Source organism: Aplysia californica, unplaced genomic scaffold (genome assembly GCF_000002075.1).
Source record: "Aplysia californica isolate F4 #8 unplaced genomic scaffold, AplCal3.0 scaffold00206, whole genome shotgun sequence".
Lineage (NCBI taxonomy): Eukaryota > Metazoa > Mollusca > Gastropoda > Aplysiida > Aplysiidae > Aplysia > Aplysia californica.
The window spans coordinates 285,953-301,778 of record NW_004797476.1 but is presented as its reverse complement, the minus strand read 5'-3'; the positions used below and the strand labels follow the sequence as shown (position 1 = coordinate 301,778).

At 39.7% G+C, this 15,826-nt stretch overlaps 2 protein-coding genes across 2 annotated transcripts in view; one reads left to right on the top strand and one right to left on the bottom strand.

Moving 5' to 3' along the window:
- Window positions 1–3,665, top strand: part of LOC101847727 (multiple epidermal growth factor-like domains protein 10) — a 34,385-nt gene extending 30,720 nt beyond the window's left edge. Inside the window, exons 10-12 of the mRNA XM_035969994.1 lie at window positions 1,545–1,676; window positions 2,495–2,632; window positions 3,368–3,665. Coding sequence (XP_035825887.1) covers window positions 1,545–1,676; window positions 2,495–2,544 — 182 coding nt within the window. The 3' untranslated portion in view covers window positions 2,545–2,632; window positions 3,368–3,665. The remainder of the gene's footprint in view (window positions 1–1,544; window positions 1,677–2,494; window positions 2,633–3,367) is intronic.
- An 11,171-nt stretch (window positions 3,666–14,836) lies between these two features.
- The window catches only part of LOC101847495 (nucleoprotein TPR), a gene marked incomplete in the record, with an annotated part of 11,847 nt that continues 10,857 nt past the window's right edge, over window positions 14,837–15,826 (bottom strand). Inside the window, 1 exon segment of the mRNA XM_013083032.2 lies at window positions 14,837–15,799. Within this exon segment, the coding sequence (XP_012938486.2) occupies window positions 15,598–15,799 (202 nt within the window).

The window sequence follows — 15,826 nt, the reverse complement described above, 5'->3', positions numbered from 1 at the left end:
TCTCTCTCTCTCTCTCTCTCTCTCTATTCTCCCTCACTCATGCACTTACCCCCCCCCAAAAAAAAACCCATTAAAAAAATCACAAGTAAAACACAACATGGTTGCTCTTTGAGAACCGGTACATGGAGTATACATAACACTAGATTTGAGATTGAACGAATTCCTCAACACGAAAAGCAAAAAGTGAATAAATAAATAAATAAATAAGATGCAATAAAGCCCCAAAAAGTCGAACAAAAAGAATGCGTTACGTGTCCTCCGGCCCTCGAACTTTGCTGTGAGATTTTTCAGAGCCTGTCATGACAACCTGGCGCTCCCACAATCCTAAAGGTTAAACGATTCTTTAACAAAAAGGGCACAGTGACAAAATAGAGTATCTCCAACATTCAAACCCTTCGTTTTCTCAATCCCACTTTCTCTCTTGAGTTGAGTCTCTAATTTCTCCTTACTGTTAAGTTGATCTCACAGTTAGTTATTGAGTCAAATCTATGATTTTTCGCAGCGCTTTGATTTAGTTTTAATTTTTTTTTATTCAACGGCTTAGAGATCTTGAAACAATTAACTAGCCTTATATGCTATACTATGTTCCCTTTTGGACTTAATTTCCCTTTATTGCTTTACAATATTTTGTCTCAAAATGTGCGGAGTATAACCAATAATTTGTAGCCTCCTCGTTTTGCTCAGCTTTAGCGTCTTTTTCATACGCTTGCAGATCTTGAATCGAATAATAGATAATTTGTACGCTTTTCCCTTTAAATTGAGGTTCTGGAAATAACGCGGTTTCTCAGACATCCTTTCTTAATTGCACCTAATCGTTCTGCCAGACGGGGCGAGCAGATGACAAATACAATATCGTGTTCTGTGACATCCACTTTTCCCTCTCTCTTTACGTCCTAAGAGTTTCTCAAGCAACATTAGCCAGGGCAGGGGCAGGAAAGTGGTTCCAAGAGGTCTATTATGAGGACAAACTGAAGTCTTATGTCGGAAAAAATATGGAAGAAAGTCATCACAATTTCTTCTATGTCATAACTTGTCACAGCATTACATTATTAGTTGTATTCTATCTATCTATCTATCTATCTATCTATCTATCTATCTATCTATCTATCTATCTATTTATCTATCTATCTATCTGTCTATCTATCTATCTATTTGTCTATTTGTCTATCTATCTATCTATCTATGCTGTCAAACCTGTCCAAGACGACTGCCCATTTCGAAGAGGGAAAAAATTGTCATCATAAAGAAAGGGTCCTCTTGGATTGTGTCATCATAATAGCGAAAAAGCATTGGGTGATGTCATAGGAGGTCGTTAATCGTGCAGCTTGTTGTTTTAGAAAGGTGGTCGTTAGATCAGGTTCGGATATGTTCATATTATTCATATTCATATTCATAATCATATTTATATTCATATTCATATTCGTAAGTGTGTTTGTTTATGAGTATTCCAGAGATAAATACATCAGCACTATTCCCCTTTTCAAAAGAGCAAGAACTGTACCGGACACGTACTGTATACATGCTGCTTTTCCCTCGTGTTCCAGAGTGTCCGGCGGGACTTTACGGCCGGAACTGCGCCCACATGTGTGGTCATTGCCTCGGACAGTGTGACGTCATCCTGGGGCGGTGTCCGTCTGACTGCAAGCCTGGCTGGCAGGGATCCCAGTGCCTTGATAGTGAGTTGTGTCCCCGATTTTTATTTCTTTTATTCTTTCATTTCTTATTTTTAAATGTTTTACTTATTTTATTTTTTGAGGGAGGGGGATGTTTGATTTTGGTAGATTGGTTTTTTTCCCTTTTTGTTAGTGGGTTTTTTCCCCCCTGTTCTTTTGTTTTTGAGTGAAGAGAAGCACACCAACACAATAACGATTATTTAGTGCTGGAACAAAGCATTTCAGTCACACAGACATTCCCCACCTCACCTCATCACACCTCACCTCACATATTCAATGATCTGGGTGACCGTTGGGACATCACAATGGATGACTATACAACCAGCTTCATTCACCACTCGCGTGTTCTCAGCTTTCCGTAGCACGATGCTCAAATCAGGGCCAGTCCACTCTTTGATACATGCTTTCCATCGCTTCCACCGTTTGCCTCTTTGTCATACACAGTGTGGCTTACATGGCTTCGTGAAAATCTCTCTGTAGATTCCAGAGCGATTAATAATGATACTTCAAGACATATGATCATTTTCTTGTGTCCCCCCCCCTCCCCCTTGTTTTTCCCCTTCTCCCCCCGCCTCCTCGTCCTCCTCCTCATATCTGCTCATCCTTACCTCTTGTCCTTGCTGTGGCCCTAACCCTACTCCTCCTCGTCCCCTCTCTTCATTTCTCTCTTCCCCGTTCCTCTCCCCTCCCCACCCCCGTCCATCCTCCTTGTCCTCCTTTCCCACTTTCTCCCCCCTCCCCTCATCCCTGCTCCTCCCCTCCCCCTCCTCCTCATCCCTCCTCCCTCCTCTTCCCGACCCCCACTCCCTCCAACCTCCCAGAATGTGCCAACGACACGTTTGGCCCACACTGCACCACCGCCTGTGGCTAATGCGCCAATGGCGCCCCCTGCCATCACGTGACCGGCCACTGCCCACAGGGCTGCTCACAAGGCTACGAGACGCCCTTCTGCAACACGCGTGAGTGATTTCATTGGAAAAGTTTTACGCTCTCATTTACATGATAAAGATCTCAAATTTTTTACTACCAAACCAGCCTTGAAATTGCCAGTTGAAGAAGAAGAAGAAGAAGAAGAAGAAGAAGAAGAAGAAGAAGAAGAAGAAGAAGAAGAAGAAGAAGAAGAAGAAGAAGAAGAAGAAGAAGAAGAAGAAGAAGAAGAAGAAGAAGAAGAAGAAGAAGAAAAAAAAGAGAAAAAAAAGAACAAGAACAAGATGGAGGAGGAGGAGGAGGATGAGGAGGAGGATGAGGAGGAGGAGGAGGAGGAGGAGGAGGAGGAGGAGGAGGAGGAGGAGGAGGAGGATGAAGAGGAGGAGGAGGAGGAAAAGGAGGAAAAGGAGGAGGATCGTGATGATGATGATGATGATGATGATGATGATGATGATGATGATGATGATGATGATGATGTTGATGCCAACACCAAAGCCATTACCAACACCAATACCAATACCAATACCAATACCAATACCAATACCAATACCAATAACAATACCAGTAACAATACCAATAACAATACCAGTAACAATAACAATAACAATACCAGTAACAATAACAATAACAATACCAATAGCAATAGCAACAACAATAGCAACAACAACAACAACAACAACAACAACAACAACAACAACAACAACAACAACAATACAACAGGAACAACAATAATACTGTTTTTTAAAAACCACGATCTCCCTCCACAGGCCGAGACGAATTGACCAATCCGCTGGCCCGTCCCAACCTGTTGACGCTGCTGATTGGCTGTATGTCCGTGGTGGTGTGCAGCATCTGTGGCGTGATGCTGTGCCTGGTGCTCCGACGGCGCCAAGATACGGCTGCCACGTCTGCTACTAGTATGGTGCAGAAGCCAGACAGTCCCGTGCGACAGACGGTTGTATGACGTATGGAGGACGTTATGTCGTTACGAATAATACAATTATCATTGTTAATATTATGATTATTATGATTATTATGATAGCCATTATTATTGTTATTGCTAATATTGCTATTATTATTATTATTATTATTATTATTATTATTATTATTATTATTATTATTATTATTGTTATTATTACCATTATTATTATCATCATTATTATTATTATTATTATTATTATTATTATTATTATTATTATTATTATTATTACTATTTCTATTATTATTATTGTTATTGTTGTTATTATTGTTATTATTGTTATCATTATTATCATTTCTATTATTGTTACTTTTATCATTAATAATACTATATTTTAGTATTTTTCTTATTGTTCTTATGATAATTATTGTTATTCTTATGATTATCATGATCGTGATCATCCTCATTTCCACCACTATTTTCATCCTCTTTATTCATGCTATATTCATTCTTGCTACCACCAACACACCTGGTTTTTATTATTATTATTATTATTATTATTATTATTATTATTATTATTATTATAATAATAATTATTATTATTATTACAAATTAGACTGTCTTAAAGTAATATTATATAATGTATTTGTAATTGCCAATTGAGCGTTGTCAATGAGTTACGTTTTTGAGATATTGAAAAATATTGGATGCGTGTAGGAAAAATGAAAATGTGAACTGGAGTGACTATGGTTGCAAGTGATTGAGAATACATGTGAATGAAATGTTATCAGTAAACTATTTTTCTGTCAGTATACATGCAGGTCAACATTGTTCTCAAACTTCCAGTCTACAGGGTTTGAACAATGGTATTTGAAAGAGTTCAGTTAAGTAGAATTATGAAAGCAGGAATGTTTCAAGAAAAAACAACATTTTGTCACCAAACCGACATGTATCCTCTGAGAAGGGAATTGAAAAACGAGGAAAGGTTTTTCTTTCTTTTTTTCTTTTTTCAGGGTGGGTGGGGGGTAGTTGGTACCCCTGAACTATACGACTGAACAATACGATGCTTGTTTTTGTGTGTGTGTGTTTTGTGTTTGCCACAACAAAAAACGACAGGGAAGAATTCTTACAAGAAAACGAAATGTTATAGAAATAAAAACTAAAATTGTAAAATATTTTTAAACAATCATAGCCCTTATTCAGATGCTGCTACGGGGAAAAATCTTAACAACTACCATTTCTTTGTATCATATACCGTAATTCATTAAGTATGGGACTCGAAAGCAGATAAGACGTTGATAGATTTGAAAGCCAACATTTTGGTATAAACCATACGTTCATCGAATACGAAGCAGCAACATTTAAATGGCAAGCACCACCGCCTTTGGTAGTGGATTTTTTTTTAATGACCACATTTCAGTTGTTGTTTTTTAATAACCATCCGTTTTTCGCCAGAATCTTAGATCTAGGATCTAAGCTACAGTTAAAAGAGGAGCAGCTGTTTGTAATTTCATATCTCATGGATAAGAGGTATGGTGACTTTGAAGCCCTGGGCTTTAGATAAAAAGTTGCGTTTTCCATCGATGATAGTGTGCGGTACTAATTCTTTTTTTTTAAATGTAGGTGCTTCTGCGACCCCATCGACACAATTTAGATAATTTATTTAGGAGGCAGATTTCCGACCCTTCCTGGGAAGGCCAGCCTGGGCTGAAATGGTTGCAGCATTCCAGCAGAAAGAGAGAGAGAGAGAGATACTCGATAGAAAATGTTCTCCCCAATCGAGAATCGAACTTGGGTTTCCTGCGTGCAACAGTGAAGCACCTAGGTATTATTTTATTCTGTCTAAAAAGGATGAAAGATGAGGTTGAGAGTGAGCGTCTACATTTGTCTCTGTATGTGCACGATATGGCGTTTTGGCCTGTCCACGTTTTGTCATTTTATAAATAAACAACGAGTTTTGTGATCAAATCGATGAATTTGTTAATATTTTAAATGTTGCCATTTCTACGGCTGCCATCGACACAATTTAAATCATAATCATTACATCAAGATGAGGACTTCAGCCCTTCTCACCCGTACCAATCCGAGTTGAGAGGGATACAACATCCCAGCAGAAATATCGAGACAACTGATAAAAATTCACACATCTGGGAATCGAACTCTGGTCTCCTGTGTGCGACGGCAAGGCGCCTAACCACTACGTCACAGACGCGGGTTCAACAAATTTAACCGTGCCTTCTATCCCTTTTTTTTAGCTATACAGTTTTGTTTTGTTCTGTTTTTGTATCTCCGTATTCTCATAAGATTTTGAAATGGTCAGCTACTTTGTGTAGAGCTACTTTACAGTATTCTAGTACTACTATGTGAGGCAGCGTGGTGGAATCAGGCTCTCGTCAGAATAATGAAATCGAAGAAAACAGCTGTTTTCTCCCTGCTTAGCAATTTTTATCAAATTTTCGTTTTTAGGCAGAACACTTTTTATGTCCTTTTACAAACACATTCTTTTGAGGATTTCACCAAAAACGTTGATTAAAGGTACAAAAAATATAATTTTACAGTTTCCATGGACTCTGCAGCTTGGGAATTTACCAAGCTTTGGCGGCCATTTTCTCGCTAATTTTACCTCTTAAATCAGGTGACCCCCACCTCCTCTCATCTAAAATATCTCCCACTTCTATTGAAGATGGATGGGTAATTTTTTCATTGAAAGCAAAACAAATGAACAAGCTTTAAGATGATACCAATAACTAAATATGCCCAAAAATTGACGAGAGCCTGCCTCACATATGTCGCTGGTGGAGTGATGAAACCTCGCAACCCCAGAAAGGAACATTTTACAGGAGAGGCAAAAAACTGATTTACACTTGAATAAAATGACGTTTATGAACCGAAGTTGGTACAGATAAATGAAAACACCTTAGAAACGTGGAGAGTGAAAACAAAATCACTTTTCTACGGTTTAAATGGTTACACTGTTGGATGCCAGGTTTCATTACAACATTTTTGTCGTGAGGAAATCTTGTAGTCAGCCGGCGGGAGGGTTGCGAGGTTTCATCAGGACAGATTTTGAGGGTTGAGAGTTTTCTCGCAGCTCACTAGGTTGCAGTATGCGTCTGTTGCTTGGAACTCCACAAAGTGATAAAGACGTTTTTTCAAGACCAATTAATTTATAATTAGATTCCCGGCCAACTGCGGTCAAATAAATGTGTTACCTGCAGAATTTGGGTTTGAATCCTCAAACAGATTAGCGATTTGTGCAATGTTTCAATATAATTTGCCAGGATTAGATCTAGTTACTTCCATTTTCCAAAAAGTACAAATGAATTGATATACTATATATATATATATATATATATATATATATATATATATATATATATATATATATATATATATATATATGTGTGTGTGTGTGTGTGTGTGTGTGTGTGTGTATGTATATCTCTGCAATATGGTCTCTTTTTGCTTTGTGGATGCTTTTTACATGGTAAGAAATAGATCTAGATCAAAATATAGACATTTTAAAAAAAGTTTTAATGCATCAGTCCATTACAAAATTTATTAAGAAGACAATGTAGTACACACACACACACACACACACACACACACACACACACACACACACACACGGACATACACACACACACACACGCACACACACACACGCACACACACATACACACACACACACACACACACACACACACACACACACACACAAACGCACACCACAATATATTTTGAAAAACATATGGAGGACGTTAATCAAACAAAAGGTGGTGGGTCATGAATACTAAAGGGGACACACACACACACACGCACACACACACACACACACACACACACACACACACACACACACACACACACACACACACACACACAGACAGACAGACATACACACACACACACATACACACACAAACGCACACCCCAATATGTTTTGAAAAACATATGGAGGACGTTAATCAAACGAAAGGTGGTGGGTCATGAATACTAAAGGGGGTAATTATGAAAATACATAATGTACGTGCCGACAAAAAAAAACCTCATAAAAGATCAATACGATGTCAGAGACTGAAAAAAAGAATCATAATAAATAGCCATACATGGTAACGGGGTAAATTGTCATAAAGTGATTACGTACTGGAAATGACAGGTTCAAGTTCCTGCATGTGATTGTACTTGGGAGTGCTGGATTTTAAGACGTTCTGTGTTCAGTGGTGTGACAGGATGGACCTTATGTTTCTGTGTCCTGCCTTCGGAACGTCAGCCCATTCATCACTGAAGTGCAGCTTGAACTGGATGTTCATTTTTGGGGTTTACTTCAAAGACCTGACGTCGGTGACAACATGATCACCCGTTTTTCTACCTGGTCAGGTAGACTTGTAGCTTCCACACTTAGAATAATCCTTGAAAAATGTGTGATCTAAATATTTGTTTTGAGAAGTTTCTGGTTTTGCTCTTGCTATCCTGAAAAAATGGAGGTAGTGTAGAGGGACCTCGATATGTGCTCTTCAGAGTGATCTCTCAATAGATGAGTGCACAGTCGACTTCCATTTGTGTGTCATTTGATCAACTATTTCGGTTCAATTATGCTACCATGTGTTGTTGCAAACAGACTGAGAGAAACATAGGCTAGTGTGGCATTTCTGTTTTGGTAACCACAGACGTCGCTGTCGATGATGGTTTTCTGGAAGTCCAGCTTTTCCTTCAGGAAATCCATTGGACATGAAGCAAACTCATTTGCCATAAGTCCCTTTTGTGCTTCATGCCACACGTAACAAGTAGTCTGGTGTGTTGCAGCGTTAAAGTTATGAACGACAAGCTTTGTTTTGTAATATAGGGCTGATGCATTCAGTTTGAGTGTAAGAAGCACAGACCGAGATCCATAAAAAACACGTACCGTTTTGGGTTCATCACTGGCGAGATATTTGATGGCTTCAGATTTGTCTCGTTCCTTTTCCTTGCGCGGTGCCCCTTTCTAGAATGTGAACATTCCAAACATCCTCCGCTCTTTGCCAACTTCACGGATAATGCAAAGGTCGCACATATCTTTCTTTGGCATGAATAGAGACAGGCTATTGTTGGTCTGTTGAGAGACTTCCTCCTGTGGTATGGGCAGAATCGTGAATACATTTTGTAGATATCTGAGTTCCTTTTATAATTGGTTCTTTTTACACCCTGGCACCTTATGACCACCTTTTTAAATGTGTATTTGAAAATATGCCCTCTCTGGTAAGTCTCTGAATACCTCCTCTGAGGTTGGTCTGTATCCCCTAGTCCAATAAAGGGAAATTTTTCATCCCATGAGAGGGACCACATTAAATCAAAATTAGAATGTGTGTTTTCCTCGAGAGCTCTTTACATTTCAGAATTCAGCTCTTGCAATCACAGTTTAGTTTCAGTGACGTAGCTGGGCTTTTCATGGAAGGATTATGGTATTCCTGACCAGAACCACGTATGACCTTTCTCTTATTTGTCACCACTACTGACTTGAAAACCCTTTCTTTTCCTCTGTGGAGCATCATTCACGCTGGCATCACAAATGAGCTGTGTTTCATGATCAGGCTCCAGGAAAAGTGGCTAAGTTTCCTGAAGGTGAGATGGACCTAGGAATGTGGTTTGGAGATCGTGTTGCTGTGACTCCCCGGGTGATAACTCAGCAGCTGACTTACAGCTGCCTGGTGGAACGTCGGTATGGTTTGGGGCGTGATTCCAGGCGACACTGGTGTTGGTGCAGACTCAATCTGGGATGATACTGATACTTCCTTGCCCCCACATACAAGGCACATCCCTGGAAAGGCGTACGACATGGTAGCTGGGGTCAATTTATGGAACGGGGTCTTCTCAGGGGTTTCCAAACCAGCCCTTGGAGGGTGTAAAAATCTAGGTGATGAGCACATTTCGGGGGAGATATTCAAAACACACACGTAACTGTTCATATGGCTTGTTTTGTTGAGGCACAACTTTGTCACAATGTCCTCTATAGCCTTCAGGGTCAAGGAGAACATGGGTAAGTTCAGTACTATTCGTTCTCAACGACAACTGAAGGATTCGACTAATCAGCGGATTCATAGTCTGGGAAGGTGTGAAACCTTACCCTCTCTTTGATTAAACAAAATAGTCAGTTGACATCTGGAGAGTGCATAGACGTGTCACTCATTCTTAGTAAGGACTATTGTCTCCTGTCTGTTCAAGTATTAACTATGTTTGTGCTTGATGAAAACATCTTGTTAACCAACACGTTAGTCATCCCTGCAACAGGATTTCAAATAGATTTACATAATGTAATTCCTTTACTTATGACCATATTTGAATTTCTCAACAGACTGAAATAAAACCCATGAATAAATGAATGAATTAATTAATGAATGAATGAATGAATGAATGAATGAATGAATTAATTAATTAATTAATTAAATATTTCTTTATTCAATCAGGTATATAAAATGCACCAGAAAATGTCAACTACGAGCGCTTCCATTAAGTCATTTCATAAAGAAGGCTTATCCAGAACCTCGTATAAGCACGTCACTCTCTCAAACGGGAATGGTGAAACCACGCAAAAGCAGATCGGCGCCCCCGGTGAGAGTTGCGAGGTTTCATCAAGCCAGGATATCTTGGGGGCAAACATACAAGGTTTTTTTAGTAGTTTTTTTCATACTTTCTCTTTATAATTTATCCTACAGCTTTTGACAAAATGTGAAGAAGGACTGGGAGAAGACATTAAAGCAAAAAACAAACAAAAAAAACGATTTTAGAAAAAATTGAGGGTTACGAGGTTTCATCACTCCACCAGCGATGTAATGATTAGCCACAACATATTCATCAAATCAGTGGTCGGATAGAGAGATCTGTATGAAAACTTATCAAAAGGATCAGGTGATCAGCAGCAAACAGCAACTTACTTACTTTATCTGATCCGTCATCTTGTACCTCTGGGGCATCGAGGGGAGAAAGAGCTTTTTGTCTCTAGCAAGTTGGATGGCCTTACTGGGTGGAGCACTGTAAGTTTTCAGGGTATCTTTCACACCCTCGATCCAAGTCCTCCTTAGTCCTCTTCTTGTAAACATCGACAACTATCTTAAATTGCAACGTATTGATAGAGTTTAACTTCATCCTGATATATACCACCAACACCCATATTGGACCAATAAATCCAGGAAAGAGAGAAAAGTCCTGAGAATACTCCACCAGGGCAGTGCTACTGACTGTGAAGTCGTATTTGGGGCATTCCCAAAGGGCGGATATTAACATGTTCTTATGTACGGTAGATTTGTAAATGGGCTGATTTATTAACGTCATTATTGTCGTGCCCATTCTATGCCGGAACTGCTGCTTTTTCTTTCCTCGTCCTTTCTATCGTCAATTTTCCTCTACTTTTTTGTATGTTAGTCACTCTCTTGATCTTGTGAACTGCTATTTCCGGGATGCCTTGATAGTCGAAGCAGATATTGTGCGGTTGAAGCTAGAGGGGTGAGCAGAGTAAGCCTGATTCCCCATTAGGACTTCTCTGTTGACATACATCCCTTGGCGCTCATATGACCTTATGCAGTTGCGAGCGCCGTAAAAACTTCACTAAAACTTACAACAAAAAGTCCTGAGAAATACTCAAACTCAAAGTACTGGAAGCCACCCACAAGTGGAGCAAGTTCCGCCGAGAAATGAGACCTGCCCAAAAGAATGGCTTGAGTGAGGCCTGCGGGGAAGCACAGGACGCTGTACCATCTGCACGGTGAAACCTGACGGGTGGCACAACCTTTTGGAAGATTCTGCCAGCTCGTCTGGTGACGCTAGAGTATGGAAACTGATTTTAAAAATCTCAACGAAATCCCAGAGGCAATTCCATCAAACAAGACGACAAAGCAAAACGAACGCCTAGTCACACCTGACAAGCGGAAACCTGACATATCCGTAACACATTACCTGTACATGACAAAAGAGCTACAAATGAAACAGAGCGAGAGAGATGGAGTTGGGGGGGGGGGGGTAGAGAGAGACAGAGAGAGACACAGAGAGAGGTAGAGATAGAAAGTTAGAGAAAGGGGGGGGCGGAGAGATAGATAGATAGATAGAAAGATAGATAGATAGATAGATAGATAGATAGATAGATAGATAGATAGATAAAGAGAGAGAGAGAGAGGGGGGGTACGGAGAGGGGGATAGACAGAGAGAGAGAGGGAGAGAGAGAGAGACAGAGAGAGAGAGAGACAGACAGACAGACAGAGAGAGACAGAGAGAGAGAGAGAGAGAGAGAGAGAGAGAGAGAGAGAGAGACAGAGAGACAGAGAGAGATAGAATGTTTTACAGAGTGGGTTGTTTCAGCTTGTAAAACATGCATTTACTAATTATGCCCTGTCTTGTTCTGAATCGAAAACAACAACAACAACAACAACAACAACAACAACAACAACAACAACAACAACAACAACAACAACAACAACAACAACAACAACAACAACACTGAATCGTCCTGTCTTGTTGTCTGTATGCGTGAGTGCGCCTAACCCTCGCAACATTTTACAGCCGCCATTGTGAACGACCTGGACAAATTTCTCCCAGTGAATTGAATAAAAATTGTCATTTTCATTGTCAAGGCCATTGTCATTGAATAAAGCACTGAAACAACAGCTGAAAGATCTCAGATCATGATCTCAGATCACAGCGGCTGCTCGCACTGTATGCTTCCCGGGAAGCTGAGAATGTTTCGGAGTGTACTATGGTCTGCTGGGGTAATAATATAGTGTAAAGCGCATAGAGCCTGCTGTTGAGCGGGGATATGCGCTATACAAATGCTATCTATTATTATTATGTATCTCTTTAAATGTTTATATGAATATATATTTAAACTTGAGGTCCAGTCACCGCCAACATAATGGATTAGAAGCATGAAATCAGTTCAGGACACTTCAAATATGAAGCACAAATAATACTTTCAATTTACATTTTACTCCCCCCCCCCCCCCCACACACTTTTACCCCCTCACACACGCACTTTCTTCTCTTTCATGCAGCAAATTAGAACGGATGTTGTCGTTTCAGAACGTATGTTTAAAAGATTTGTTTGTTACAAAACTTTTAAATGTATTTCAATAAATAATTAATCCTATTGGCTGAGAGCCGGTTGCCTCTGAAGCCTAATCAAACTGGATGGACGGGGCTTTTGTGTCTGTGCATGATTGGCTGTGCGTGGACACAGGTGCTATTGATAACGCAGATCGATATCTTGATTGGACGTGTTTGTTTGTGTCGTCTTTCCTTCCCGATATTAGGGCGAATATTCTTTTATTCTCTTAACAAGCTTACAGAATGTGGATGGATTTTAGGGAAATGTTATAGGATGTTAGCTCTGTGTCTTGAGGAGATGCTATTTATTCAGGAGATGAGAGGAGAAGGGAAGGGGAGAGAAATAATAAAATTGTTTATGAACAATGAATTGTTCAGTGTGTATTTGTTTGCCTGCATGGCTGTTTCCTCAAAGTTCTCAATGCTGCGAGGGGAAACAATGAGATATTAATAACCTTAGGAGTAGCTATTTCCGTAAAATAGACAGCAGTTCCGATATTAATATTAGAATAATTAAAGTACAGCATGACACTCCTTCTCCGCTAGACACACACACACACACACACACACACACACACACACACACACACACACACACACACACACACACACACACACACACACACTTCCAAAGCCTTGTGTAAAGAGAGGCAGATCGACACGATAACGGTCACGTTGTGCTCAGCAAAAGCAAGGCTGGAAGACAGAAACAGAAAACGGAAAGAAGAGATCTAGAGCCTATATATTATACGGGTGGCGTCCTCTAAGCACAATATGCATTGAGGTGACCACTCTTTTTTAAGCAAGTGTGAAGAATGAGGATGAATTTCCCAGAAACGTTATGAAATCATAGCTCTATGCCTCAAAGGCTCGAATAATAATTAATGATAGGCCTATGATAATAGAGAAGGGGGAGGGAAGGGGAGAGAAGCGCAACATTTGTTTATGGACAATGAAATGTGCAATTTGTATTTGATGGCCTGTTGGCCTATTTCCTCAAAGTTATTAATGCCTTAAGGTAATAAAAAAAAAGAAAAAAAATATTTCCAATTTTTAATCCCTAGGCGCACTTTCTGTTAAGCAGATAGTCATGCCCACATTAATATTTTGAAAGTACAACATTAAAAAAAAAAAATTATTATAAAATTTAAAAATAAATATATAAGCCAAATTAAATGTAAAGAGCATTAGATAGATCGACAAATTAATGATTATTTTGAGCCCAGAAAAAAAGACAGAAATACTAAAGGAAAATGAACAAAACAGTAGGGGCGTTCTCCAACCTCTCAGGGGTTTTAGGAGGAGTTCAGTATTCTCTCTATTTCCCAAAGAATGAATAAATGAAGATGAATCTCAAAGAAACATTCTAGAATCATAGCCTTGTGTCTCGAAGACAAAAACATATTTAGATGAGGAAAGAAGGGGAGAGAGGCGAGGAATAATTGTTTATGGACAATGAACTGTGTTATAATAAAAAGTAATGTGTATTTGATTGCCTCCAGGGTTATTTCCGTCAGGTTATTAACGCTGCAGGCTGAAAATAACAGTTTGATTCTAGACGTTTCTTTCACTTTAGTTTTTAGCTGGCATTCATCAAATAGCACACGTCTCTCAAAGAATCGTTTCCGTAAAATGGTTAGCCCTGACAGTTTTGACGTTATGACTATACAACCCCTCACCGCCCCCCCCCCCCAAAAAAAACAACAACAACAAAAAAACAACAACAAACAAACAAACCCCAAACACACAACACACACACACACACACACACACACACACACACACACACACACACACACACACACACACACACACACACACACACACACACTCACACACTTTAAAAAATCTGTTCATCATTAGCTGGTTAAGGAGAAGCGAGTTACTCATACTATGACAATCATTTCGTGCCTGGAAAGGCACGACCGATAGAAACAGTATAAGAAAGGGAATGAAACGGCGCAGACCGCAAATATCCGTTGATAACTATATCTCGAATACCAAAAATAACAGATACAGAGAAAAGGGAAAATATTCAATCGAGGAACCTTGTCAAAACAAACAACACTAACGCAATAGTATTCACGTACTGGTTGCTTATAAAACAACCAGGATCTATTCAAGGGTACATGTAGTATGGAATGTCTACTATCAAAAACGAAGGCGTACACTTTTATCAAAAAGATGACGAAGACAAATTATAGGGTAAAAACGAACTGTTGGTTCTGCCTGATTTGGGCAAGTTCTGTTGTTGGTTATATGTACAACGTGTATAGGCCTTTTTATCGGAGCAAAAAAAAAAGAAAAAAAAAGAAGGATAAATCAAAACAAGATGAAGTTGACACCGATTGCAGTATCTGAGTGCAGGAAATGAAATCATTCTCAGGGGCTCTATTTCATGATAGAGGGAGCTACGAGTGGCTTCCAAAGGTCAGCGGTTGACAAAACGCTTAGAAAAAAACTCGAGTTTGTTTGAGTACTTGAATCACTACTTAACTTTTTTTTTTTAATGACAGACACCCAAGAATGACAGACGAAGTAGCCTGTTCAAGTTTGGATGTCAGACATCTCTAGTGGCAAAGGATCACGCTCAGGTCTTTCCTTTGTATAATATGGTATCTGACCTAATATTATAGGAACCATTTAACAATGCACTGTGGCATTCCACCTCTCATGATGTAGGGTGCATAACATTTCGCGAACGGCCAAGGACAGAAAATCTTATATGATCTCGATAGTACGCTTCTACATGCTTGCTTCAAAGTTTTGTTTCTCTTCTTTTCTTCTTTTTCCCAGCCCATGTGTTATAATCCAACCACTTTGAACGCTCACACACGTACATCCACTCTGTATGATTTCTCTGGGATTGACTTTCTCAGTAAACGCCTCTCTATGAAATGCCATGACTGCTTCGATCCATGCAGTCGAAACACTCACGCACACGCGCACGGAGACACACTAAGAAAAACATTGTTCTAAAAATGATGCTCGCGAGATCAAGTGAAGAACTTAGAGATCAAACTCCGTGTCCAGATCATACTCCTCGTCCGACTTGCTCTTGCGGCTGATGTCTGTGCCTGAGGCAGTGCTGGACCCAGAGGCACCTCGCACGTTCTGTAGATCTCTGATGGCGAACTCCTTGCGCTTGGAGATCTGTACCTGCCGGTTGATATTTGCGAGGATCATTCGCTCTTCATACTTCAGCTGGCACCTGCGATGTATTTAGGTTGAAAAAAAC